Source organism: Oncorhynchus kisutch, linkage group LG1, assembly GCF_002021735.2.
Source record: "Oncorhynchus kisutch isolate 150728-3 linkage group LG1, Okis_V2, whole genome shotgun sequence".
In the NCBI taxonomy this organism is placed as follows: Eukaryota; Metazoa; Chordata; class Actinopteri; order Salmoniformes; family Salmonidae; genus Oncorhynchus; species Oncorhynchus kisutch.
In genome coordinates, this window is record NC_034174.2 from 70,097,944 (window position 1) to 70,125,794 (window position 27,851).

A 27,851-nucleotide genomic window follows, 5' to 3' on the forward strand; every position below is an offset into this window, starting at 1 on the left:
TCATGATTGTGTCCCACTTGTTGTTGATTCTTCACAAAAAAATACAGTTTTATATCTTTATGTTTGAAGCCTGAAATGTGGCAAAAGGTAGCAAAGTTCAAGGGGGCCGAATACTTTCGCAAGGCACTGTATATCCAGTGTAGCTGAGAAAAACAAGAACTATTTGCACTGTTTTCCCTCGTCAAGCATCCGTATCTTACAGTGATTAGACGAAAATGTATATTTAAAGATTGGAGTGATTTGAGATTCTACAGTGAAATGATTTTAATACAACCATGTACACAACCACGTTTTTTCTCCTGAAGTTTAGGCTGTTGTTTTTGGCTGTGCAGGAATTACTGACAAAAAGGCATTTGTCTTTTCCTAACTACATTTGTCTTTTCCTAACGTTTCCTAAACATCTGAGAGCAAGACATTTATGTCAATACAGCTATTTCCATAATGTTTAAAACCGCTAAAGCTGTCTGACTCCGACCCTGTTTCTGCAACCCACTTATCTCTCAAGTTGTTCGATTCCCAGAAGACTCATTTGTTCTATTCTCAGAAGACATATTTGTTCGATTCTCAGAAGACTCATTTGTTCGATTCCCAGAAGACTCATTTGTTCGAATTCTCAGAAGACTAATTTGTTGTTTAGCCAAGTCTTTCTAAGAAGTGTGTAAGATTTTGTACTTTTGATGGAGTTGAAATCGCTCAACAAGACAGTGTCGTTGTCTGAACAAGTGTGAAATGGGTTGTCAAATTCTTTAGTGACAGATAAGCGTCCATTTTGATCATTCAACACTCATGGAGTTCTCTGGACAATAAAAATATATACAGTGGCCTCAAAAAATGTATTTCCTTTTTTTCTACATTCTTTGCAATCCTATCTAGACCTATATGTTATTCCTCTTTATTGATTCTAACAACAAAAACTGGTTGGTCGGTTGGTGTAACGATGTCCGCTGAAAGTCAGGAAGCAAGTTCAGAGGGTGAATACATTTAGTAAATAAACGAACATGCACAAAACAAGAAATACGGACAGCACAGCGACATGACACAGACACAGAAACAATAACGCCTGGGGAAGGGAGACATAACTAGGGCAGGTAATCAGAGAGGTGATGGAGTCCAGGTGAGTGTCAATAAGCGCTGGTGTGCGTGACGATGGTGACAGGTAATCATTAGCAGCCTGGTGACCTGGAGGCCAGAGAGGGAGTATACGTGACAGTTGGACGCCTGGCAGAGTTGTTTTGACCTGTTAGCCTGGTTGGTGTAAACAGAGCTGTCACTTCAGCACCCGTAATGTGAAGATTTACTATGTCTTAACTTATAGCCCAGGCCTAGCGTGAAATTAGTGACGGTATTAAAAATCCCAAACTCTTAACCTAAAGGCAAAGACAAATCAGACAGGCACGTTCGAGTCTAGGCAGGCATGGACTGTGGATTTCAACCCACTCCTTGCTGCTATTACATTATAGAGAGAGGATAAAGAGTGTCTCTGTCTGTATCCCAAATGGCAGACTATTCCCTACAGTTCACTACTTTTGACCAGGGTTGTGGTCAGGCGTAGTGCACTATATCGGGAATTGGGTGCCATTTGGGATGTAAATATAAAAATAGTATTGATATGTAGTTGAATACTAGCTTTAAACATGGGAGTGGGTGTAACAGTTAGGTTACCCAACAGAAAGAGACATATAGTACTTGAATTCTGAGACATGCCACCACCTCCCATCATCTCTCTGGCAGTTGTAATTAGTTGTTAAGAAAACTACCGAGGTGCTAAGCAGGTGACAGTTATAAGCCCTCTGCAAATCTGGGGGCTGCTAAGGTTGCGTGAAGTATGGTGACAAGGTGCCAACATCATTCAGTGGTATTACTTTGGCTGGCAATGATGATCTCCAAACACTGGATTTCTAGCCAGGAAAAAGACATTGCTTTAGGTAATCTTATGAATCCCTTGGCTTTAGTCAAATAATGCCTAATGTTGATTTAGTGCACATGCCAGTGTCTAAAGATATTCCTTCACAAACAAACAGTGGGTTGTAGCCTATGAATCACATATGACTCTCTCTTGGCATAGACAAGACAGAAACTATGTTCCTCTGGTTGGGTCTGAAGACGTGGTTGTAAACAATGTTTGGGAAAAGAGTGAGAGATGCTACATATTGTACCTACATGTTGCGTGTATCTTAAGAAAGGCATGCAGCTTCGTGCTAGGTCCTCATCGTACTTGTAATCCTTTAAATATATATTTTTTAAAACAGTAGAATATAATAGTTAGTCCTGCGAGAAGGAATTTATTTTCACAAAACATTTTTCATGTACTTTGTGGTTCAATCCAAGCTATTCAGTATGTAACTGATTGTGTGTGCATGAAGGTAACGTAAGGGGTTAGATATTCTGATGACTTCTTTGATGAATCACGGATTTTAATAGCGTCTAATACTATATGCCTTAGGACTATATGCCTTAGTAGGACTGCAATGAATCTCCTCCCACAATGCACTATGGTTAGTCATTTGGCCTCTGGGTGATGTTGAAACTAGGTCCCACTGAACACCTGTCCTGTACAGTGCCCTAAGTCCTATAGCATTAATTTGGCTATATATTTTTATTTATTTTAGTTATATAAAGCGTCTTTTACCATTTACAAGATAAATATGTGTTTTCAGATTAGGCCTCGGTAGTTACAGACTGAAGCAACGCTTAGTCTTAGTCCGTTTTTGTTCTGCAGTGCCTCAAGATAGGACTGACTGGTTGAGTCACACCTTGTAACAAATTGAGTACAAGGTCCTGAAAACTACAATGCACCACAGACAGGGATTTACAGTTGTGTCAGTGAGCAGCAGCAGGCAGCTTACCTGTGAGGTCCCCTAGTATCTTACCGTGTAGTCATTGTGAGATTAGCCTAAATGTTACAACCTCCACAGACACACAATCATGCATGGTGAACCTTATAGCATGTCCCTGAGGAGCAGATAGGCCTATCTCTACTAACCTAACTACACTGAGTGTACAAAACATTAGGAACACCTTCCTAACATTGAGTGGCACCCACTTTCCCTCAGAACAGCCTAAATTTGTCAGAGCATGAACTCTACAAGGTGTCGAAAGTGTTCCACATGAATGCCGGCCCATGTTGACTCCAATGCCTCCCACAGTTGTGTCAAGTTGGCTTGATGTCCTTGGGTGGTGGACCATTATTCATACACACAGGAAACTGATGAGATTGAAAAACCCAGCAGTGTTGTAGTTCTTGGCACAAACAGGTGAGCCTGGCACCTACTACCATACCCCATTCAAAGGTACTTAAATATTTTGTCTTGCCCATTCACTCTCTGAAAGGCACACAAAAACAATCCACGTCTTAATTGTCTCAAATCTTTAAAATCCTTCTTTAAGCTGTCTCATCCCCTTCACCTACACTGATTGAAGGGGATTTTCAATAAGGAATCATAGCTTTCACCTCAGTTCAACTGGTCAGTCTATGTCATGGAAATAGCAGGTGTTCCTAATGTTTTGTACACTCAGTATATACAGTACCAGTCAAACATTTGGACACAGTTGCTCATTCAAGGGTTTTTCTTTATTTTTTACTAAGGGCAAAGGGTGGCTACTTTGATGAATGTCAAATATAAAACATATTTTTATTTGTTTAACACTTTTTTGGTTACTACATGATTCCATATGTATTATTTCATAGTTATGATGTCTTCACTATTATTCTACAATGTAGAAAATAGTATAAATAAAGAAAAACCCTTGAATGAGTAAGTTTGTCCAAACTTTTGACTGGTACTGTAAGTCTACTAAACCACAGTTTTGGGACATATTTCTGCGAAAACGAAGAGACTATATCAAATGGGGAAATTACAAGGAATATGCCAGGGGGTTTCGACTTGTGATGCTGAGGCTTGCATGGCATGGTATTTCATTCATGTGATGGAATTCTGAAGGGTATAAATCTCATGAGGTTGACAGAGGTACATATGACTCACTTATGACCTGACCCTGTTTATTGCAATTTTGACATTTTAGTCATTTGGCAGAGTGGGATCCATTCTGGGACGTGTTAGGGAAGGAGTTTTGGTGGAGCTTTCTCTCTCTCTATCTTTCTTCCAGTAAGAATAATAAAACATTGAGTACGATACATTATTCAATCAACAATCACATAGCTGCTTTTATGCAACTTTATACCTCCTACAATAGTGATGCAAAATTGCATGAATATAATAACATATGAATCAGTTGCATTAACAATAGAAAGTATTCATAATTCATAATAATATAATCTACAATTAAGTAAATGTATCATTTGAACTTCTCACTAGGCCTATTTATTAAGTGATGAACACTATGTAGAACCCTTCTTGTCTTCCAAAGAACCCTTCTTGCCTTCCAAATAATCATCAAAGAACCCTTTCTTCCAAAAACTGTTCTTAGTGCAAAGGATTCAGAAAAAATATCATACAAATTCAGACAGTGGAGAAAACATATTTTTGCCCTGATTGTGGCACAGGCTTCAATCCAATTGGATATCAAAGACACACATGAGGTCCCACACAGGGGACAATAGATATCATTGTAGTCTGTGAAATACTGTATGTTTGAAGTACACATGAGGACTCACAGGATAGAGACCATTTAGATGCAATGATTACAGAAGGCTATATACACTATGTATACAAATGTGTGTGGACACAAATTAGTGGCTATTTCAGCCACACTCGTTGCTGACAAGTGTATCAAATCGAGCACACAGCCATTCAATCTCTGTAGACAAACATTGGCAGAGAATGGCCTTACTGAAGAGCTCAGTGACTTTCAACGTGGCACCGTCATAGGATGCCACCGCTCCAACAAGTCAGCTCGTCAAATTTCTGCCCTGCTAGAGCTGCCCCGGTCAACTGTGCTGTTATTGTGAAGTGGAAACGTCTAGGAGCAACAATGGCTCATCCACAAAGTGTGGTAGGCCACACAAGTTCACAACACAGGACCCCCGAGTGCTGAAGCACCTAGCTTGTAAAAATTGTCTGTCCTCAGTTGCAACACTCACTACCAAGTTCCAAACTCCCTTTGGATTTTTAAAATGTAACTAGGCATGTCAGTTAAGAACAAATTCTTATTTACAATGACAGCCTACCCCGGCCAAACACGGACGACACTGGGCCAATTGTGCGCCACCCTATGGGACTCCCAATCCCAGCCAGTTGTGATACAGCCTGGATTCGAACCAGGGTGTCTGTAGTGATGCCTCTAGCACTGAGATGCAGCGCCTTAGACTGCTGCGCCTCTCGGGAGTCCCAAATGTCAGCACAAGAACTGTTTGTTGGGAGCTTCATGAAATGGGTTGCCATGGCCGAGCAGCCGCACACAAGCCTAAGATCACTATGCACAATGCCAAGTGTTGGCTGGAGTGGTGTATAGCTCACCGCCATTGGATTCCTGAGCAGTAGAAACACGTTCTCTAAATCACGCTTCACCATCTGGCAGTCCAACGGACAAATATTGGTTTGGCGGATGCCAGGAGAATGCTACCTGCCCCAATGTATACTGCCAACTGTAAAGTTTGGGGAAGGAGGAAAAATGGTCTGGGCTGTTTTTCTTGGTTTGGGCTAGGCCCCCCCAGTGAAGGGAAACGTTAATGCTACAGCATACAATTACATTCTATATGATTCTGTGCTTCCAACTTTGCGGCAACAGTTTGGGGAAGACCCTTTCTTGTTTCAGCATGACAATGCCCCCGTGCACAAAGCGAGTCCCATACAGAAATGATTTGTCGAGATCAGTGTGGAAGAACTTGACTGGCCTGCACAGATCCCTGACCTCAACCCCATCGAACACATTTGGAATGAATTGGAACGCTGACTGCGAGCCAGGCCTAATAGCCCAACATCAGTGCCTGACCTCATTAATGTTCTTGCGACTGAATGGAAGCAAATCTCCACAGCAATGTTCCAAAATCTCTTGGAAAGCCTTCCCAGAAGAGAGGAGGCTGTTATAGCAGCAAAGGGGGACAAACTCCATATTAATGCCCATGATTTTGGAATGAGATGTTCGATGACCAGGTGTCCACATACATTTACTTTTGATACTTACGTATATTTAAAACCAAATATTTTTAGACTTTTACTTTAGTATTTTACTGAGTGTCTTTCACTTTTATTTGAGTTAATTTCTATTAAGGTATCTTTACTTTTACTCAAGTATGACAATTGTGTACAATTTACACCACTATCAGTTAGTGGATTTTTGGGTAACAGGATTCTCTGCTAATTAGTTATAGGATGACTAATAATGGAGTTGAATACACATCTAATAAGTTTCATTTTCCATTAATTACATGGCTATTATAATGTATTAATCAGTTGCGCCATAATATCAAAATGCCTATGTAATTATATTATTAATTTAAGTTACTGTTTTACATTTCCATTCTTTATTTATGTTATCTGTTTATTTATTTTACCCCGGAAGTTATCGTCCAACTCGTTTTTCCCCCCGGATTAATCCAACATGGCCGCGTCCTTGTGACTTACGATACATGTACAGTCAAGCGAAAAAAAAATTGAAAACATGCAGATCAAAGATGTAGTAAAGTGGAATGTACGGGTGTCTATGCTGTATGCTTTCGGTATATGGACAATGCTTGGGACATACGGATATTATCAGTACACGGGGCGCAATGAAGAAAAGTCAGGTAGGCTACTCGCTTCACAGCAGCTCAGCTAACGTTGGCTAACTAACTAGCAGTCACAGTTTGTATAGGTGGCTATTTATCTAAATATCAATACCATAGCTACAGATCACATTATATTACGGACTGTTATTGAACAAGCTGCCAATGATTTCTAATGGAAGTGCTTCCAAAGTTTGACTATTGAATTTCCTTGACCTTGCAATTGTTGATAAACTCAAGCTAGACTTGTATCATAATTCAGCACAAATGTACCTTTTATTAAATTACAAAATTGCATGTTTAGTAAATAATGTGTTCATCTTATCACCCTGCAGTCAAAGACGAGAAGGAGGAACAACCTCCAAATCCTAGAGAAGTGACTATCCAAAGTCCACACATGAAAACCACCATCGTCTACAAGGAAAACTTTGTTCCTTATTCTACAAGAATCTACAATTTTGTCAGCTCGCTCAGTCGGGACTCTGCATCGGCTGACAGCCAAGACAATACAAAGTAATGGTGAAAAAGTGAAAATTGACATAAACTGATGCCATTGCCTGCCTAGGTTACAACATTTGAGATGTGTGTAGCAAAATACTTAGAAATTAACACTGTACATTGAATATATCTCTGTGTAAAATACACTGACTGAAATATGTGTCACTTTTACAATGAACTGAAATGCCACAGTATCCCTCTGTTCGAGCCTGAAACCCTCTCTACCTACACTGTACACGTTCTCAATGCAAAGTGAGGACAACATCTGGGCTGTTGAACTTCTAGATATGGCAGTGATAACCTGTCCGGTGCATTGCTGCTGTATTACATTCAGTCCAATCAGATTTTTGTTGCAAAAATCTGAAATAGGACCATAACCTTTATCCAACTAGCAGTGTGTCTGACAAGCTGGCCTATATCATGCATCATTTTCAGCACTTCAAGATTAAATCAATAAAAATTCTGTCAAATAAACTTAGTTTGTAGATTAAGTGCAACTGCCAATTCAATGTTTGCTGTTGTCTGTGTTGATCACAGTAATGAAATATCCATTTATCTGAGGACACACTACACATTAGCCTGTTATGATCTGTGGATTGTGTCTGGATGATACAATTGGGGAAGTACCAGTACCACTTGCCAGTACCACTCGCCACATTGGGGACAACTGTTAGCAGTAAAATATTTTACAGTTGAAAATGTTCATGATGTGAAGAGGGAATTCAACAATTCTTGGAGGGTAGTGAAAGTTGATTTAAAAAAATGCCTCCTATCCTACTGCATTAGTTCTCCTTACATGCTGCGTTAGTTCTCCTTGCCTGCTGCGTTAGTTCTCCTTGCCTGCTGCGTTAGTTCTCCTTGCCTGCTGCGTTAGTTCTCCTTACCTGCTGCGTTAGTTCTCCTTGCCTGCTGCGTTAGTTCTCCTTACCTGCTGCGTTAGTTCTCCTTGCCTGCTGCGTTAGTTCTCCTTACTTGCTGCGTTAGTTCTCCTTACTTGCTGCGTTAGTTCTCCTTACCTGCTGCGTTAGTTCTCCTATCCTGCTGCGTTAGTTCTCCTTACCTGCTGCGTTAGTTCTTACCTGCTGCGTTAGTTCTCCTATCCTGCTGCGTTAGTTCTCCTTACCTGCTGCGTTAGTTCTCCTTGCCTGCTGCGTTAGTTCTCCTTACCTGCTGCGTTAGTTCTCCTTGCCTGCTGCGTTAGTTCTCCTTGCCTGCTGCGTTAGTTCTCCTTGCCTTCTGCGTTAGTTCTCCTTGCCTTCTCCTTACCTGCTACGTAAAGTTAAATGAACTCCATCTAGCCTCCAGGATCACCACAGCGGTACCTCAGATCCCAGGTCACCCTGCACTAGCGCTCGCTTTGTGTTCCAGCGCCTCCTGATTTACAAATGAAGCACTGGATAAAGCAGATGCTTCTTGAGCCCTACCACCAAGAGTAACTACAACTACTACATTTTAATCCCTGATGAAGGTTAAAGGCTGGTTAATAAAAATGTGTTTTTATCCACGTACAGTCAGGTCCAAAATTATTGACACCCTTGATAAAGATGAACAAAAAGGACTATAAAATAAATAATACAAATATTGAGCTACAATATTTTATGCTCCCAAACAAATTTCAATTCTAATATTTTATGCTAATACAATTGCTCAGAGAAAGCCATTTTAACAAGTAAATATATATATATTTAAGATAAGGGTTGAAATTCATGTCTCCCATGTTTTCAATACTCCAGCACCATCTCCTTGTGAGGATAATGACACTGAGCCAACTCTGGATGGTTCTGACTTAGAATATGTGGACTACTACAAATACCTAGGTGTCTGGTTAGACTGTAGACTCTCCTTTCAGACTCACATTAAGCATCTCAAATCCAAAATTAAATCTAGAGTCAGCTTCCTATTTCGCAACAAAGCCTCCTTCACTCATGCTGCCAAACATACCCTCGTAAAACTGACTATCCTACCGATCCTCGACTTTGGCGATGTCATTTACAAAATAGCCTCCACAACTCTACTCAGCAAATTGGATATAGTCTATCACAGTGCCATCCGTTTGGTGCCATCTGTAGGACATCTACTTTGTGCATGACACAAGTCATTTTTCCAACAATTGTTTACAGACAGATTATTTCACTTATAATTCACTGTATCACAATTCCAGTGGGTCGGAAGTTTACACACACTAAGGTGACTGTGCCTTTACACAGCTTGGAAAATTCCAGAAAATTATGTCATGGCTTTAGAAGATTCTAGTAGGCTAATTGACATCATTTGAGTCAATTGGAGGTGTACCTGTGGATGAATTTCAAGGCCTATCTTCAAACTCAGTGCCTCTGCTTGACATCATGGGAAAATCCAAAGAAATCAGCCAAGATCTCAGAAAGAAAATTGTAGACCTCCACAAGTCTGGTTCATCCTTGGTAGCAATTTCCAAACGCCTGAAGGTTGAAGGTACCACGTTTATCTGTACAAACAATAGTGCGCAAGTATAAACACCATGGGACCACGCAGCTGTCATACCGCTCAGGAAGGAGATGCGTTCTGTCTCCTAGAGATGAACGTCTTTTGGTGCAAAATGTGCAAATTAATTCCAGAACAACAGCAAAGGACCGTGTGAAGATGCTGGTGGAAACGGGTACTAAAGTATCTATATCCACAGTAAAATGAGTCCTATATCTAAATAACCTGAAATGCCGCTCAACAAGGAAGAAGCCACTACTCCAAAACCGCCATAAAAAAAGCCAGACTACGGTGTGCAAGTGCACATGGGGACAAAGATTGTATTTTTTGTAGAAATGTCCTCTGGTCTGATGAAACAAAAATAGAACTGTTTGGCCATAAGGCCTACAAGCCTACAAACCTGACTCAGTTACACCAGCTCTGTAAGGAGGAATGGGCCAAAATTCACCCAACTTATTGTAGGAAGCTTGTGGAAGGCTACCTGAAATGTTTGACCCAAGTTAAACAATTTAAAGGCAATGCTACGAAATACTAATTGAGTGGATGTAAACTTCTGACCCACAGGGAATGTGATGAAAGAAATCAAGAAATCAAGAAATCAATCATTCTCTCTACTATTATTCTGACATTTCACATTCTTAAAATAAAGTGGTGATCATAACTAACCTAAGACAGGGAATATTTACTAGGATTAAATGTCAGGAATTGTGAAAAACTGAGTTTAAATGTATTTTGCTAAGGTATATGTAAACTTCCAACTTCAACTGTACTACCCACCACTGCGACCTGCATGCTCTCGTTGGCTGGCCCTCGCTTCATATTCGTCGCCAAACCCACTGGCTCCAGGTCATCTATAAGTCTTTGGTAAAGGTAAAGCCCGCCTTACCTCAGCTCACTGGTCACCATAGCAACACCCACTCGTAGCATGCGCTCCAGCAGATATAGTTCACTGGTCATCCCCAAAGCCAACACCTTCTTTGGCTGCCTTTCCTTCCAGTTCTCTGCTGCCAATGACTGGAACAAATTGCAAAAATCACTGAAGCTGGAGGCTTATATCTCTCTCACTAACTTTAAGCATCAGTTGTCAGAGCAGCTTACCAATCACTGTACCTGTACACAGCCCATCTGTAAATAGCCCACCCAACTACATCATCCCCATATTGTTATTTTTTGTTGTTGCTCTTTTGCACTGCTGTATCTCTACTTGCACATCATCATCTGCACATCTTTGACTCCAGTGTGAATGCTAAATTGTAATTATTTCGCCACTATGGTCTATTTATTGCCTTACCTCCCTAACTTTACTACATTTGCACACACTGGACATAGATTTTTCTATTGTGTTATTGACTGTACGTTTGTTTATCTCATGTGTAACTCTGCGTTGTTGTTTTTGTCGCATTGCTTTGTTTTATCTTGGCCACGTCGCAGATGTAAATGAGAACTTGTTCTCAACTGGCCTACCTGGTTAAATAAAGGTGAAATATATATGTATATAGATTTTTTTTAAATGTAAATGTTTTATGAGATTGGAGAACACTTTGGTCGGGATCTTTGACCATTCCTCCATATAAAATCTTTCCAGATCCTCGATTTTCTTGTGTGTGCTTGGGGTTATTGTCTTGCTGGAAGATCCATTTGCGGCCTAGTTTCAGCCTCCTGACAGAGGCAACCAGGTTTTTGGCTTAAATGTCCTGGTACTTGGTAAAGTTCATGATACCGTTGACGTTAACAAGTGCCTCTAGACCAGTGGAACCAAAATAACCCTGTAACATCCAAGATCCACCACCATATTTACTATATGTACTATACTATATTTACTTTTCTGCATACTTTTCCATGTTTCAATGCCAACACCACCACTGGTGTGCGTGGCCCAAGAGCTCTATTTTCATGTCATCTGACCATAGCACCAGTTCCAATCCAAGTGCCAATGCTGTTTATCAAACTCCAGGTGGTGCTATGGTCAGATGACATGAAAATAGGCTTAGTGTCATTATCCTCGCAAGAGGAGGGTGCTGAAGTATTGAAAATAGGGGTGCCATTTTGACCCCAATCTTTTATTTTATTACTTGTTAATTTTAAACAAAATATTTTTCTCAATTGTATTAGTATAAAATAATTTTAAAAACTTTAGCATACAATATACAGTAGCTAAGTTTTTGTTTTATTTATTTTATACAGTCTTAATTTCTGCCAAAATATTTGGTTCTGACTGTATATCCCTTTCATACACATATCAAAATCACACTAATTTCCCATACATGCTTTTTTGTACCAGCTTTCTTTGTATATCTGAAAGGGGTAATAAATCAACACTGTAAATTAAAAGCCACCTGAAGACCTAGTCATGATTCCTGCATTTTCATAGACCCTGTAACCAAAATACAGGTATCGGGTCTGTGTGAATGGTGCTCTGCTTTTTTTCAGGTAAATTCATTAACACAAACAGGCCCAATGGTTTAACAACACCTTACCCTTCCAATGTGCCAGTTACCCACTGATATGTATCAAAGGGGTACAGTATACTGTCTGCAAGAAGATAGTAAATAAGGCGCTGTTTGAAAGGGGGTCAACATTGCCTTATATATATTTTTTATAGGTAATATACCACATTTTCTGTCTGAAGTGGGTATTACACTGCCCTCCAGGAGTTCCTGAATTTCCTCTTCATTTTGCTCCACAATTCATGCACCCTGGTGTGGAGAGCGAGGTAGTGACAGTGCTCCCTTCCCTTTGAAAATGCTCATAATGACAGTACCGTAAGTTTTTGGGACAGATGTGCAAAACACCAATTTAACCCCAGGAATCAGTACAGAAGGTATTTTAAGCATTTTCATGCTGTCTGATATGGTTATGTCTGATAAAGTTATCTACTGTACTCCCAACTGCTGCCGCTAGATGCCTCTGACAACGCAGCAAGGTTTCATGGGAACTATGACGTTTACGTCTGTGCACCACTTCAATCTGATTCATTCTAGCGAGCGAGCTAATCAAAACAATGAAGGCAATCATTCAAAGAGTGACAACAGCGAGCGTGTCAGGTGAGTAACGCGGTCTACTTGTTATTATTTTATTTCTATATCGCTCATAGTGTCAAAGAATGACAGTTCTTCACCGGTAGGCATTTTGCAGGCAGCACAGAGGATTGCTAACGTTAGCTACGGTAGTTTGGTAGCCGCACGGCTATCCAATCAAACGTATTTACCAAACACTTTTTCAGTGGTGTGAAGTAACTTAAGTAAAAACACTTTAAAGTACTACTTAAGTCGTTTTAGGCAGTATCTGTACTTTACTATTTATATTTTTGACAACTTTTACTTTCACATTCCTAATGAAAATAATGTACAATGTACTCCATACATTTGCAGCCTACTACTACTTGCAAGACTGCCAGTGTGTGCTAGATTAACCACACTTGTTGAGGAGGATGTGTCTCACACTGAATAATGAAAAGGACAATTATTTTATTGATTTGACAACACAGTGGGAGAGGTGCCCATCAGCTCAATAGGCAGAGGACTGTGTGTGTTGCTGGGTATATCCATGGAGGACACACAGAAGGATGTGGACTACATGTGAGTGTGGGTTCATTCAGTCACAAAACATTATCTTTGCACTACGGTACTGTAGCCCTTCTCCTACATAGGCAGGGCATAAGGGTCAGGTTCATATCTGTAATAGGAATTTGTAAGACAACCATAGCATTCACATAGAGCTATTCTTTTGTATTTAGCCCAATAAGTTTGGAACATCTGCACAAAATACTTACTCACTCCTATAGCCATCTCCTCTGTGACCCCAACACATAAAGATTCTAATAAATGAATTATATATTTCAATCAATTCTACGCCCCAACATTACTTTCTTTGCTTCTCAGGGTTCGTAAGATCCTCAACCTGCGTCTGTTTGACGATGAGAACGGCCGGGCGTGGAGCAAAAGCGTCATGGACAGGGAATATGAAGTCCTGTGTGTCAGTCAGTTCACTCTGCAGTGCATACTAAAGGGTAACAAGCCAGACTTCCATGCTGCCATGCCTGCAGAGCTGTCCCAGCCCTTCTATAATAACATCCTGGAACACCTGAGGAGCACCTACAAGCCGGAGATGATCAAAGGTGGGTGAACACACAGGACTAAATAGAAAACGATATTGCTATGGGTGAACATCATTGACTGACACTGCAGGCATACAGTCTGCTAAATACACACTAGGCCTATATCAGCTGCTATAACTATATTACGAGCTACTAAACAAACCTGAGAGGATCAAAGGTGGGTAGCCTAGCGGTTAGAGCGTTGGTACAGTAACCGACAGGCAAGGTGTACAAATCTGCCGTTCTGCCCTTGAGCAAGGCAGTTAACAACAACTGCTCCCCGGGTGCCGATGATGTCGGTTAAGGCAGCCCCCTGCACCTCTCTGGTTATGAGGGGATGGGTTAAATGCGGAAGACACATTTCAGTTGAATGCATTGAGTTGTACAGCTGATCAGGTGTCAGTGTTCCCTCTAAGCTGCGTACAGCTCCCATCAGACTGCCGCGCAGACAAAATATCCGTCCAGCCAGAGAAGCATGAGTTTGAACTTCACTCACCTTTCTTGAGATTTCCCCTTTCCCCTTTTTGCATTGGAGTCAACATTGGCCAGCATCCATGTGAAACGCTTTCGACACCTTCTAGAATCCATACCCCGACAAATTGAGGCTGTTCTGAGGGTAAGGGGAGGGGGTGTTCCTAATGTTTGTTATACTCAGTGTATATTACAATATCACTATATCTATCTGCTGGCCTGGGCTGGGTGAGAGAAACACTGCAAAAGGAGCCATATATGGAGTTTTTAAAATAGACTGCTATTGTACAGAATTTCACATCCAGTGACCCAAAAGTGTCAAGGACACTTTGCTGTGTAGGCAGTTTGTGGGCGGAGAGAAATGGACTCTCATAAGACACTCTAGATAGGAAAAGCCTAAATGAAGAGATAATTTTGATACCTTGGATATTTAATAGATATGTAAAAGGATCGGCATTCTTGTGTGTGGTATTAATATTTAATAGCATTGGGCCAATGTTTTGCTTGGTACTGATTGCAAAAGGTAATTTGTTCAAGCGAAGAGGTGAAGCTAAACTGAACAAAAATATAAACGCAACATGCAACAATTTCAAAGATTTTACTGAGTTACAGTTCATATAAGGAAATAAGTCAATTAAAGTAAATTCATTAGGCCCTAATCTATGGTTTTCACCTGACTGAGAAGGGGTGCCACCATGGGTGGGCCTGGGAGGGCATAGGCCCACCCACTTAGGAGACAGGCCCAGCCAATCAGAATTAGTTTTTCCCCACAAAGGGGCATTATTACAGACACCACCCCCCTCAGATGACCCCGCAGGTGAAGAAGCCAGATGTGGAGGTGGTATGCGGTTGTGACGCCGGTTGGATGGACTGCCAAATTCTGTAGAATGACGTTGGAGGCAGCTTATGGTAGAGAAATTAACATTAAATTATCTGGTAACAACTCTGGTGGACATTCCTGCAGTGAACATGCCAATTGCACGCTCCCTCAAAACTTGGGACATCTGTGGCATTGTGTTGTGTGGCCTTTTATTGTCTTCAGCACAAGGTGCACCTGTGTAATGATCATGCTGTTTAACCAGCTTCTTGATTATCCACACGTGTCAGGTGGGTGGATTATATTTGCGAAGGAGAAATGCTCACTAACAGGGATAAAAAGACATTTCTGCACAAAATCTGAGAGAAATACGCTTTTTGTGCGTATGGAAAATCTCTGGGATATTTTTATTTCAGCTCATGAAACATGGGACCAACATTTAACATTTTATTTTTGTTCAGTGTAATTGATAGCCTAAGGTGAATATCACAAACACCTGGAGAACAATAGTGAATAGAAGGGTTGCTGTTCATAGCCTGGGGAATTGAGACAAAAGCTTAAGGCTTGACCAGGGTTAGGGTTGATAAGCCAATGCACTCCTAAGTGAAACAGCCTAGACTACAGGGTCACATGCAGTAGCCTTTATCCTTGAGGCCACTCAAGACTTGACTCCTGACCTGAAAGGCTCGGAATCAGTTGAATCGCCTGCTTTCCTGTTGAAACAGAGGAAACATACGTTGGTCTATAAGGTCATAGTTCACAGTGCAAATGTTATGGTTGTTCCACACATCTAGATAGGGGGTGTTTTTTTTCAGGCCATGTTTGGTGGTGAATTGGGTCTATAAGGTCATAGTTCATAGTTTTTATTTTTTTATTTCACCTTTATTTAACCAGGTAGGCCAGTTGAGAAGAAGTTCTCATTTACAACTGCGATCTGGCCAAGATAAGGGAATGCAGTGTGACACAAACCACACAGCGTTACACATGGGATAAACAAACATACAGTCAATAACACAATATAAAAATCTATATACAGTGTGTGCAAATGTAGTAAGATTAGGGAGGTAAGGTAATAAATAGGCCGTTGTGATGAAATAATTACAATTTAGCAATTAAACACTGGAGTGATAGATGTGCAGAAGATGAATGTGCAAGTAGAGTTACTGGGGTGCAAATGAGCATAAAAATGAATAACAATATGGGGATGAGGTAGTTGGGTGGGCTATTTACAGATGGGCTGTGTACAGGTGCAATGATCAGTAAGCTGCTCTGACAGCTGATGCTTAAAGTTAGTGAGGGAGATATAAGACTCCAACTTCAGTGATTTTTGCAATTCGTTCCAGTCATTGGCAGTAGAGAATTGGAAGGAAAGGCGGCCAAAGAAGGAGTTGGCTTTGGGGATGACCAGTGAAATACACTGCTCAAAAAAATAAAGGGAACACTAAAATAACACATCCTAGATCTGAATGAATGAAATATTCTTATTAAATACTTTTTTCTTTACATAGTTGAATGTGCTGACAACAAAATCACACAAATTATCAATGGAAATCAAATGTATCAACCCATGGAGGTCTGGATTTGGAGTCACACTCAAAATAAAAGTGGAAAACCACACTACAGGCTGATCCAACTAGTGTGTGTGGCTTCCATGTGCCTGTATGACCTCCCTACAATGCCTGGGCATGTTCCTGATGAGGTGGCAGATGGTCTCCTGAGGGATGTCCTCCCAGACCTGGACTAAAGCATCCGCCAACTCCTGGACAGTCTGTGGTGCAACGTGGCATTGGTGGATGGAGCGAGACATGATGTCCCAGATGTGCTCAATTGGATTCAGGTCTGGGGAACGGGCGGGCCAGTCCATAGCATCAATGCCTTCCTCTTGCAGGAACTGCTGACACACTCCAGCCACATGATGTCTAGCATTGTCTTGCATAAGGAGGAACCCAGGGCCAACCGCACCGGCATATGGTCTCACAAGGGGTCTGAGGATCTCATCTCGGTACCTAATGGCAGTCAGGCTACCTCTGGCGAGCACATGGAGGGCTGTGCGGCCCCCCAAAGAAATGCTACCCCACACCATGACTGACCCAACGCCAAACCGGTCATGCTGGAGGATGTTGCAGGCAGCAGAACGTTCTCCACGGCATCTCCAGACTGTCACGTCTGTCACATATGCTCAGTGTGAACCTGCTTTCATCTGTGAAGAGCACAGGGCGCCAGGGGCGAATTTGCCAATCTTGGTGTTCTCTGGCAAATGCCAAACGTCCTGCACGGTGTTGGGCTGTAAGCAGAACCCCGACCTGTGGACGTCGGGCCCTCATACCACCCTCATGGAGTCTGTTTCTGACCGTTTGAGCAGACACATGCACATTTGTGGCCTGCTGGAGGTCATTTTGCAGGGCTCTGGCAGTGCTCCTCCTGCTACTCCTTGCACAAAGGCGGAGGTAGCGGTCCTGCTGCTGGGTTGTTGCCCTCCTACAGCCTCCTCCATGTCTCCTGATGTACTGGCCTGTCTCCTGGTAGCGACTCCATGCTCTGGACACTACGCTGACAGACACAGCAAACCTTCTTGCCACAGCTCGCATTGATGTGCCATCCTGGATGAGCTGCACTACCTGAGCCACTTGTGTGGGTTGTAGACTCCGTCTCATGCTACCACTAGAGTGAAAGCACCGCCAGCATTCAAAAGTAACCAATACATCAGCCAGGAAGCATAGGAACTGAGAAGTGGTCTGTGATTATCACCTGCAGAACCACTCCTTTATTGGGGGTGTCTTGCTAATTGCCTATAATTTCCACCTGTTGTCTATTCCATTTGCACAACAGCATGTTACATGTATTGTCAATCAGTGTTGCTTCCTAAGTGGACAGTTTGATTTCACAGAAGTGTGATTGACTTGGAGTTACATTGTGTTGTTTAAGTGTTCCCTTTATTTTTTTGAGCAGTGTATATCTGTTGGAGCGCGTGCTACGGGTGGGTGTTGCTATGGTGACCAGCGAGCTGAGAAATGTAATGTAAATGACATCGCCGAAGTCAAGGATCGGTAGGATAGTCCGTTTTACGAGGGTATGTTTGGCAGCATGACTGAATTATGCTTTGTTGCGAAATAGGAAGCTGATTCTAGATTGAATTTTGGATTGGAGATGCTTGATGTGAGTCGGGATGGAGAGTTTACAGTCTAACCAGACACCTAGGTATTTGTAGTTGTCCACATATTCTGAGTTAGAACCGTCCAGAGTAGAGGTCGACCGAATATGATACCGGTTATTGGAGGACCAAAAAAAGCCGATACCGATTAATCGGCCGATTTAAAAAATATATACTAATAATAATAATAATAATGTAAAAAAGCTAACGTTTAAGTTCCTTGCTCAGAACATGAGAACATATGAAAGCTGGTGGTTCCTTTTAACACAAAACTTCAATATTCCAAGGTAAGAGGTTTTAGGTTGTAGTTAATATAGTATTTATAGGACTATTTCTCTATACAATGTGTATTTCATATACCTTTGACTATTGGATGTTCTTATAGGCACTTTAGTATTAACAGTGTAACAGTATAGCTTCCGTCCCTCTCCTCACCCCTACCTGGGCTCGAACCAGGAACACATCGACAACAGCCACCCTCAATGCATCGTTACCCATCGCTCCACAAAATCCGAGGCCCTTGCAGAGCAAGGGGAACAACTACTCCAAGTCTCAGAGCGAGTGACGTTTGAAACGCTATTAGCGCGCACCCCGCTAACTAACTAGCCATTTCACATCGGTTACACCAGCCTAATCTCGGGAGTTGATAGGCTTGAAGTCATAAACAGCTCAAAGCTTGAATCACAGCGAAGAGCTGCTGTCAAAACACATGAAAGTGCTGTTCGAATGAATGCTTACGAGCCTGCTGCCTACCACCGCTCAGTCAGACTGCTCTATCAAATATCAAATCATAGACTTAATTATAACATAATAACACAGATACGAGCCTTTGTTCATTCAATAAGGTAGAATCCGGAAACTATCATTTCAAAAACAAAACGTTTATTATTTCAGTGAAATACGGAACCGTTCCGTATTTTATCTAACGGGTGGCATCCCTAAATGTAAATATTGCTGTTACATTGTACAACCTTCAATGTTATGTCATAATTACATAATCTGGCAAATTAGTTCGCAACGAGCCAGGCAGCCCAAGCTGTTGCATATAACCTAACTCTGCGTGCAATGAACGCAATAGAAGTGACACAATTTAATCTGGTTAATATTGCCTGCTAACCTGGATTTCTTATTGCTAAATAAGATAAATATGCAGGTTTAAAAATATATATTTCTGTGTATTGATTTTAAGAGAGGCATTTGTGTTTATGGTTAGGTGCAACGAATGTGCTTTTTTCGCAAATGCGCTTTTGTTAAATCTGTTTGGCAAAGTTGGCTGTCTTTGTTAGGAAGAAATAGTCTTCACACAGTTCGCAACGAGCCATGTGGCCCAAACTGCTGCATATACCTTGTCTCTGTTGCAAGAGAAGTGACACAATTTACCTAGTTAAAAGAAATTCATTTTAGCAGGCAATATGAACTAAATATGCAGGTTGAAAAATATATATTTGTCTATTGATTTTAAGAAAGGCATTGATGTTTATGGTTAGGTACACATTTGAGCAACGTCAGTCCTTTTTCGCGAATGCGCACCGCATCGATTATATGCAACGCAGGACACGCTAGATAAACTACACATGGTTGATGATATTACTAGTTTATCTAGTGATTATGATTGATTGATTGATTGTTTTTTACAAGATAAGTTTAATGCTAGCTAGCAACTTACCTTGGCTTCTTACTGCGTTCGCATAACAGGCAGGCAGGCTCCTCGTGGAGTGCAATGAGAGGCAGGTGGTTAGAGCGTTGGACTAGTTAACTGTAAGGTTGCAAGATTGAATCCCCGAGCTGACAAGGTAAAAATATGGCGTTCTGCCCCTGAACAGGGCAGTTAACCCACCGTTCCTAGGCCGTCATTGAAAATAAGAATGTGTTCTTAACTGACTTCCCTAGTTAAATAAAGGTATAAAAAAGTACCGATTTCCAATTGTTATGAAAACTTGAAATCGGCCCTAATTAATCGGCCATTCCGATTAATCGGTCAACCTCTAGTCCAGAGTAGTGATGCTAGACGGGCGGGCGGGTGCGGGCAGCGATCGGTTGAAGAGCATGCATTTAGTTTTACTTACTTTTAAGAGCAGTTGGAGGCGTGGAAGGAGTGTTGTATGGCATTGAAGCTCGTCTGGAGGTTTAAGTGTCCAAAGAAGGGCCAGAAGTATACAGAATGGTGTCGTCTGCGTGGAGGTGGATCAGAATCACAACCAGCAAGAGCGACATCATTGATGTATACAGAGAAAAGAGTCCACCCGTGAATTGAACCCTGTGGCACCCCCATAGAGACTGCCAGAGGTCCGGGCAACAGGCCGATTTGACACAATGAACTCTATCTGAGATGTATTTGATGAACTAGGCGAGGCAGTCATTTGAGAGTCGGAAAGCCTTGGCCAGGTCGATGAAGACGGCTGCACAGTATTTTTATCGATGGCAGTTATGATTTCGTTTAGGACCTTGAGAGTGGCTGAGGTGCACCCATAACCAGCTCGGAAACCAGATTGCATAGCGGAGAAGGTATGGTGGGATTCGAAATGGTCGGTGATCTGTTTGATAACTTGGCTTTCGAAGACTCTGGAAAAGCAGGGCAGGATAGATATAGGTCTGTAACAGTTTGGGTCTCCCCCTTTGAAGAGGGGGATGACCGCGGCAGCTTTCCAATCTTTAGGGATCTCAGACGATACGAAAGAGAGGTTTAACAGGCGAAAAATAGGGGTTGCAACAATTGCGGCGGATCATTTTGGAAATAGAGGGTCCAGATTCTCTAGCCCACTTGATTTGTAGAGGTCTGGATTTTGCAGCTCTTTCAGAACATCAGCTATCTGGATTTGGGTGAAGGGAAAGTGGGGGAGGCTTGGGCAAGTTGCTGTGTGGGGTGCAGAGCTGTTGGCCGGGGTAGGGGTAGCCAGTTGGAAAGCATGGCCAGACGTAGAAACAATCTTATTGAAATTCTCACTTATCGTAGATTTATCGGTGGTGACAGTGTTTCCTAGCCTCAGTGCAGTGGGCAGCTGAGAGGAGGTGCTCTTATTCTCCATTGACTTTACAGTGCAAAGATTATGGTGTTTCCACATCTACATAGGGGGTGGGTTTGTCAGGCCATATTTGGTGGTGAATTATATGGTCGTTGGTCACAGCATAGAAATTAACATTGTTATATAACATTTTCGGGAGGGGCAGGTAGCCTAGTGGTTAGAGCGTTGGACTAGTAACCGAAAGGTTGCAAGATCGAATCCCTGAGCTGACAAGGTAAAAAAATCGCTCTTTCTGCCCCTGAACAGGCAGTTAACCCACTGTTCCTAGGCCGTCATTGAAAATACGAATTTGTTCTTAACTGACTTGCCTAGTTAAACAAAGGTAAAATAAATAAATAAAACATGTAATTATATGGATCACAGTGCAAGGGCGGTTCCACATTGGGCTAGTTTTCTTTTATCAGGTCGTAGTTGGTGATGGTGTTTGGTGGTGAATTGGTTCAAGCCACCGGGGAGAAGGTGTAGTGGAGGAACTCTGTGTCCCTGCTTGTAGTGGGACGCAAGCTCTCTAATTAGTCTTCTTACTGCCAAGGCCCAATCGCCTGAGTGGGAGAAACGAGATGATTCTGCTCTTTTTAGAACACACCACCCAGCCACCGGTTTCATGGGCAGATGATGTAATAAATCGAAACATACCTGGACCAAAGGGGAACATTTAAGTATAATCTTCCTGTCTTATTGTGTCTTAACACCCGCTACCCTCGTGTCCCTGTTGTACTGAGATGTCACCTGCTTATAAATCATTGATATAGATTAATATGCACAATAAGCAAACTGCAGTGGCTGTTACTGGATGGAAACGTTGAGTGTTGTCATTTATATTGGCCTATAGAGGAAGGGATCCTAGTTCTTTGAACTGTTTTAGACTCATTTAGATGTATTAAGGTTAACCTTTACATTTTCCTTTTGTCTTGTGTTTTTAGACGGGCAGTTTGGGGCCTACATGCAGGTTCATATCCAGAATGACGGACCAGTCACCATCGAACTGGTGTCTCCTTCTGCTCCCATGGACCCCAAACAGGTACAGTTGATGCTGTTGATTTCTGCAAGAAGGAAGTTGGCCCATGGTGTATGATGGTGTCATATTGCGGAGTCTCCCTTTATTAGGCTATGTATTGCTAGACTATATTTGTTCTAAATTGTTCAGACGTTCTCTCAGCACTCTATCTATCCTGCTATCCTCCAGCAGGTGGTGCTGCAGGCCTAACTTCTTGTAGTAACAGATGGAGAACGGACCATGATCAACATGCAAAGCTGCACTATTGTTTTTCTTAGTGCAGTGTTAGTCAACCTCTGGTCCATGGACCGGCACCGCTCCCTGAGATGTGGCTTACTGGTCCCTGAGATCGCTGTCAGACATTTAGTTGGTCAGTTTTCTGGCTTCAAGGAGGTGAACCATAGATCTTTTTTTATTTTTTATTTTACCTTTATTTAACTAGACAAGTCAGTTAAGAACAAATTCTTATTTTCAATGACGGCCTAGGAACAGTGGGTTAACTGCCTGTTCAGGGGCAGAACGACAGATTTGTACCTTGTCAGCTCAGGGGTTTGCTAGTCCAACGCTCTAACCACTAGGCTACCCTGCCGCCCCAGTCCCTGATACAAAAACCAATCCTGATACTGTAGATGTGTACTGATTATCCCATGAATCTGTCCCAGCACCCCTCTGGCCTAGCTGAAAGACCACTGATTGACCAGAAGTGTCCAGAAGTGTGTGTGTGTGTGTGTGTGGGGGCGACATAACATATGATTGGCAGGCCAGGGCGAGGTGGGGTGGGGGGGGCACCACCACCACCGCATGGGTGCCCCCGCTCTCCCCACAGGGATCGGTTGACTCCTGAGTCACTGTGCACTCTGTTACCATGACGACGGCCTCTGCAGGGGAGACTCAGGACATGCTGGCTAAGAAATATATTTGGATGTGGAATAATGATTTATGAGTTCTGATGTGTAGCCTAAGTAGTGACAAGTTCACCCACAATGTTATATTAATAATGGATGTCTTCTCTTAGGGCAGTTTCCTGGTCCTAGATTAAGCTCTGTCCTGGACTATAAAGCATGCTCAATCTAAATTCTCCATTGAACATGCGTTCAGGACTAGACTTAATCCTGATCCAAGAAACCATAATGTATTATAACACAGAGGGATTTGAAGGAGCAAAAGCCTTGGTGAATGTGTTTACGCCACCACATCTACTTGAAAACAGCGCGCTATGATCCAAACTTAGCAGAAAGCAGTCAGGTCCACTCCAAACAGCAGCAGCCATGAGGGAGTAGGGACATCCCTCCCTGCTTCTCCTAAACCGTCCGCTTCACATTGTATTTTATTCAAATCAAATCAAACTTTATTTGTCACATGCTCCAAATACAACAAGTGTAGACCTTACCGTGAAATGCTTACTTACAAGCCCTTTAACCAACAGTGCAGTTCAAGAAGAGTTAAGAAATATTTACCAAATAAATTCAAGTAAAAAAATAATAAAAGTAACATGATAAAATAACTATCGAGGCTATATACAGGGAGTACCGGTATCAAGTCAATGTGCGGAGGTACAGTGAGTCATTTGAAATTGTAGTGTTTTAGTTATTTGTCAATTGTTGAAGACTTCCTGAATGTGATTCCAGTCACTTCTGTGTTTGCATGCGTGGTCTTTGTGTGTGTAAACTTGGCTGACTGCTCGGTCCAATGGATGTAAGCGGCAGTCCTCAGAATTTTAATCTAGTCTGTTTTGGATATTTGGGATGTTGTCGTGCAGTTAGAGGGGAGTATGCCAAGACTGAGAGGATCACCAGTCAACTGGGGGAGCAGCTTAAACACACACACACACACACACACACACACACACAGACAGACATTTCCTTTCTATGAATCAGAAGCTTTATCGGATCCTAGGAGAGGGACAACAGAGCCTTTCTAACAATACCATTATGTTATCCTGTTTCTATTGTTCTGTGAAATTAATTTTGAATATGAAACAGTGGTCTTAATCACTGAAAATGAAATCATTTTTATTGGGGGTTTTCAAAGCCACCCAACACCCTGGGTAAGATGGTATATTGCTTGCTAGCTAGCTAACCCCGATGTAGTTTGTACAGGGGTAACTAGATACATGGTGTTTTTTTAAGTCTTATTCCCTTTAAATAATTAAGAGTTTGTGGGATGTTGTGGCTTTAGCATGACATTTAAGTCATAAATATTTCCTGTGGCACTCATGAAAGTTTTAGCATGTATGTTTACAAACCTTTTCAGGGGTAGTTGTGTTCCTTTTAGTGTAGGGTGGTTGTTTACTCTTCTTTGAGCAGAACAGAGATAGCTGCTACAGTAGTTACCTCAGGGAGGAGTTCAATAGATAAGCCTCGCAGCTAACCGTAGATGGTGAGTGAATGGGAAGATGACTCTGCTCTTTCTGAGTGTGACCGCTTTATATTGTCAGGACAGTTAAGGCTTCATCGAAATGGTCATGGCTTCTGAAAATAGCAGCACTGTGAAACAAAGCTCTGATGTTTATTTCTCTTTCTTGTTCTGCCCTTTTCTTTTCATCTTCTCTTCTCTTGTTTTACTGTCGCCAAATATTTGGTACAGTTATACATAGCTAGGTCCCTGGGTTTCTCTTGGGCACGCGACTTGACCAGTAAAAACAGGTCACGTGACCACGAACAACTCAGGTCCCTACTAATTGCATTAGATCAATCCAAGTTTTGTCCTTCTCTTTTTAACCCTTTTCCACTGGCCTTGTTTCCCCCCTCAGCTCGCTAAACAGGAGAAACAGCAACAGAGGAAAGAGAAGCAGCGCTCTAAAGGACCCTCTGAGTCGGGCAGGGAGAGGGCTGCCCCGCGCCCCAGAGCCCAGGACCCTAACGCCAGCAGTGGAGCAGACGGAGACGTGTCGTCAGAGAGGGAGACCTAGGGCAGCACGGTGAGCCTGGAGTCACCCAACCTGCTGTGCTGGTAGTGCTGCATTACTTATACTACAAATGTACAAATAAATAACCCATAAAGTTGTCCTCTGTTTGAGGGTTGATGTCGAGTCAAAGTAGTGGTATCTAGTGCTGTATGCTTCTGCTACGAAATGCTTGACGGCACTGGCCCTTTACCACAGCTTCTGGATTTCATCTCTGTGTTTATTGCACACATACAGTACATGGATGAAATAGAACCACTTCAATCCACATTGGTGTATGTTGTACTGCAAATGGTCCTTGGTCGCTCCATGTTATTGTTGACATTGTAGTGAAATCCAGGAGGAGGCTGTTTCTTATACAAGTGTTCAGATCTCCGGATTAGAGGGCTCTGCTCTTATTCATCCCTAGCGTTTGTTTACTAAAAACAGAGAAGTGGAGTCACTGCGTTAGTCAGTCAGCCCGCCCCTGCTTGCTCGCTGTGTTGTGGTGTGTTCGCGACTACGCCTTACCCCGTGTTGGGGTCAAATACGCAGTGACCCGTGGTGGAGTTGGTGTGGCTTCGGAGCGAACACACCACCACACGACGTCACTACTGGGTGACGTGTCCTCTCTTTCATAACCATGCACATACATTATACACACACAGTACATACAATATATGTCATTTAGAGACACAACACACACTGTACTCCCCTCACTTTACGAGACAAAAAGAGAGAAGGAAGCTGGAGAGAGGGGGGCAGGCTGGGTAAATATGCCGCAAGACATCAGCAAGGCCTCCCCGAGATGGTTGCATAAGGCCACTTTGTCTGACAGAGAGCGAAAGACGAGGGAGGGGGAAGGGAGAGATTGAGAATTGTTTTCATTTTTTCACTTTCGGGGGGGAACGCAAAGGCAGCAGTTCTCTGTGTGATAAGCAAGCTCAGACTTGAACTTGAACGTAGAGAAATGCTCACTCTCCTCCTCATCTCTTCCTCTCCTCTCTCTTGCTTCCTCAGTTCCGTCGCTTCATTTTTTTAAAGGGGAACTTTGTCTCCCTGAGGTTTGCTTACTATGACTTAAACATGAGCAGTGTGCACCACTGTGTGTGTCTCAGAATGATTAGAGTCAGTTTGTGACAAGTCTTCATCCTATCTTCCCTCATTTCCTTCCTGCAATGTTCTATTTAAATGAAATGTTCTTGTGGTTCTGTTACTCCAAGACTCCTGCTCTCAATACTACAACTACTGCTCTTACAACGGCCACCACTCCTACTAATGCTACTGTGTCCAATACTACTGTGTCCAGTGCCACTGTGTCTAAGGGTACTACGTCTTAATGCTACTAACAGTCTATACAAGTTGCTCTGGATAATGGCACCTGCTAATTGATATTCTATATATGAATATACTGATAACGATGTGCCTTGTATCTTATAGATTTACCATATTAATGATGGGAGGAGCCGGAGGAGCCCAGTCTGCCAAAATGGACTTAATCTGCAGAGACTGTGAGACGTGACTCTGGACTGTCCTCCTGGGAGAACGTATGGGCCTCTTCCTCTCCATCTTTCTCTACAACATTGGCTGTCTCTGCCTTGTACCCTCTCTGCCACTGTCTTCCTCTACTCAAAGACAAGGGACCTTACACCCAAAACCCAAAGGCACCTATGACAGAGAGGGCTAGTGGCATCACAAGATGGAGATGCAGGACATTCTCTCAACTTACTTTTGGAGTTATTGTCTTAATCAGGACAACACATTTAATATTTATGAATGTTGTGAACATGATATGCTATACTGCTGTTTAGTGGATTTGAAAGTAAATGTTGTCATTTTATAAAAGAAGACATGGTGTGTGGACCTATCCTGTGTTTGTTGTCAGTGTGTGAGTGTGTACATGCTCTATCCTTGTTCTTGGATGGTCTGAGGGAGGAACACACTTACCTTAACATTGAACACAAATACCTTCAAAACTCCAGTATTTAGTTGACAGAGCATCTATTCCTGGTCTACAGGAACTGCTGTGCCCTCGCAGCGTGACGTTGTGCTGGGATGAGATTTCTCTCCATGTTTATTTCTGGTTGAGAACAGAACGGGAGGAATCTGAGAAACAACGTCAGGCTCTGGAGATATCATATGAGGAGAAGACAAGACATGACCCAAATATGTCTGGATCTACTGTGGTTTTTAGGGGGCTCTACGCTCCAGACAGTAGACAGCCCCGACCTATGTTTCATCACAACAGGGAAAGTGACTGCTGGATTATGGATGTAGATACCAACCAAGACAGTACAGCAGAAGTGATGAAAGCCATTTTGATTTTAATGGTGCATAGTTGAGACTGTGTGTGGTTCCACGTGTGTATCGGGGTCCCTACTGGCAATGACTCATTGATGGTGGAGGGGGGGATTCTACAGTTTGTGTGTGAGTTGTTCTGTCTTTGATAGTGTTTCATTGTGGATCTCAGTACTGTACTACAAGTGTGCACTTCCGTGTGTGTATCATCTTCCAGGCCTTTGGAGCTGTCTGGGTGCGGTGTCAGTTCAGTTGGCCATGGGAAAGTGGGTTAAATTCCAGGCATTCTGCTACATCTGAGACTGCTACAGCGTTTGGGATTGTCTGTTTCTTTCGGGGGCTTTATCTTGCCTCTCATGTGTGAGCCAGTCTCTTGCCAAACCCCACTGGCTATGGAAAAACAATTTAACTGGATTTAATTTGTTGCCCCCCCCCCCCCACTTCCCCCCTCCTCCTCCCCCTCTTTCTTTTCTTTTGTGCACCTCTGAGACT

At 42.4% G+C, this 27,851-nt stretch overlaps 1 protein-coding gene and 1 long non-coding RNA gene across 3 annotated transcripts; both read left to right on the plus strand.

The window, feature by feature from the left end:
- The first annotated feature begins 6,473 nt into the window (after positions 1–6,473).
- On the plus strand, positions 6,474–7,666 carry LOC109892564 (uncharacterized). Its single transcript, XR_002255650.2, has 2 exons — positions 6,474–6,685; positions 7,000–7,666. It is a non-coding gene; the product is annotated as an uncharacterized LOC109892564 (long non-coding RNA).
- Positions 7,667–12,515: 4,849 nt separating this feature from the next.
- LOC109892445 (D-aminoacyl-tRNA deacylase 1-like) lies at positions 12,516–26,928 on the plus strand. Of its 2 annotated transcripts, none has more exons than XM_020485103.2 (6): positions 12,516–12,666; positions 13,110–13,200; positions 13,504–13,739; positions 22,104–22,201; positions 24,930–25,097; positions 26,502–26,928. In XM_020485103.2, the coding sequence occupies exons 1-5, from the start codon at positions 12,624–12,626 to the stop codon at positions 25,086–25,088; spliced, it is 627 nt and encodes a 208-aa protein (XP_020340692.1). In that variant the 5' UTR covers positions 12,516–12,623; the 3' UTR covers positions 25,089–25,097; positions 26,502–26,928. The 2 variants fall into 2 exon arrangements, with proteins under 2 accessions (XP_020340692.1, XP_020340612.1); XM_020485023.2 differs by having other exon boundaries at positions 12,525–12,666; positions 24,930–25,129.
- Positions 26,929–27,851: the final 923 nt, after the last annotated feature.

Excerpts from the sequence above, each read along its gene's own strand:
- LOC109892445 (XM_020485103.2), top strand. The coding sequence starts at position 12,624 with ATGAAGGCAATCATTCAAAGAGTGACAACAGCGAGCGTGTCAG. Across the intron at positions 13,740-22,103 it reads CAAGCCGGAGATGATCAAAG|ACGGGCAGTTTGGGGCCTAC; the intron begins GTGGGTGAACAC and ends TTGTGTTTTTAG. Across the intron at positions 22,202-24,929 it reads CTCCCATGGACCCCAAACAG|CTCGCTAAACAGGAGAAACA; the intron begins GTACAGTTGATG and ends TTCCCCCCTCAG.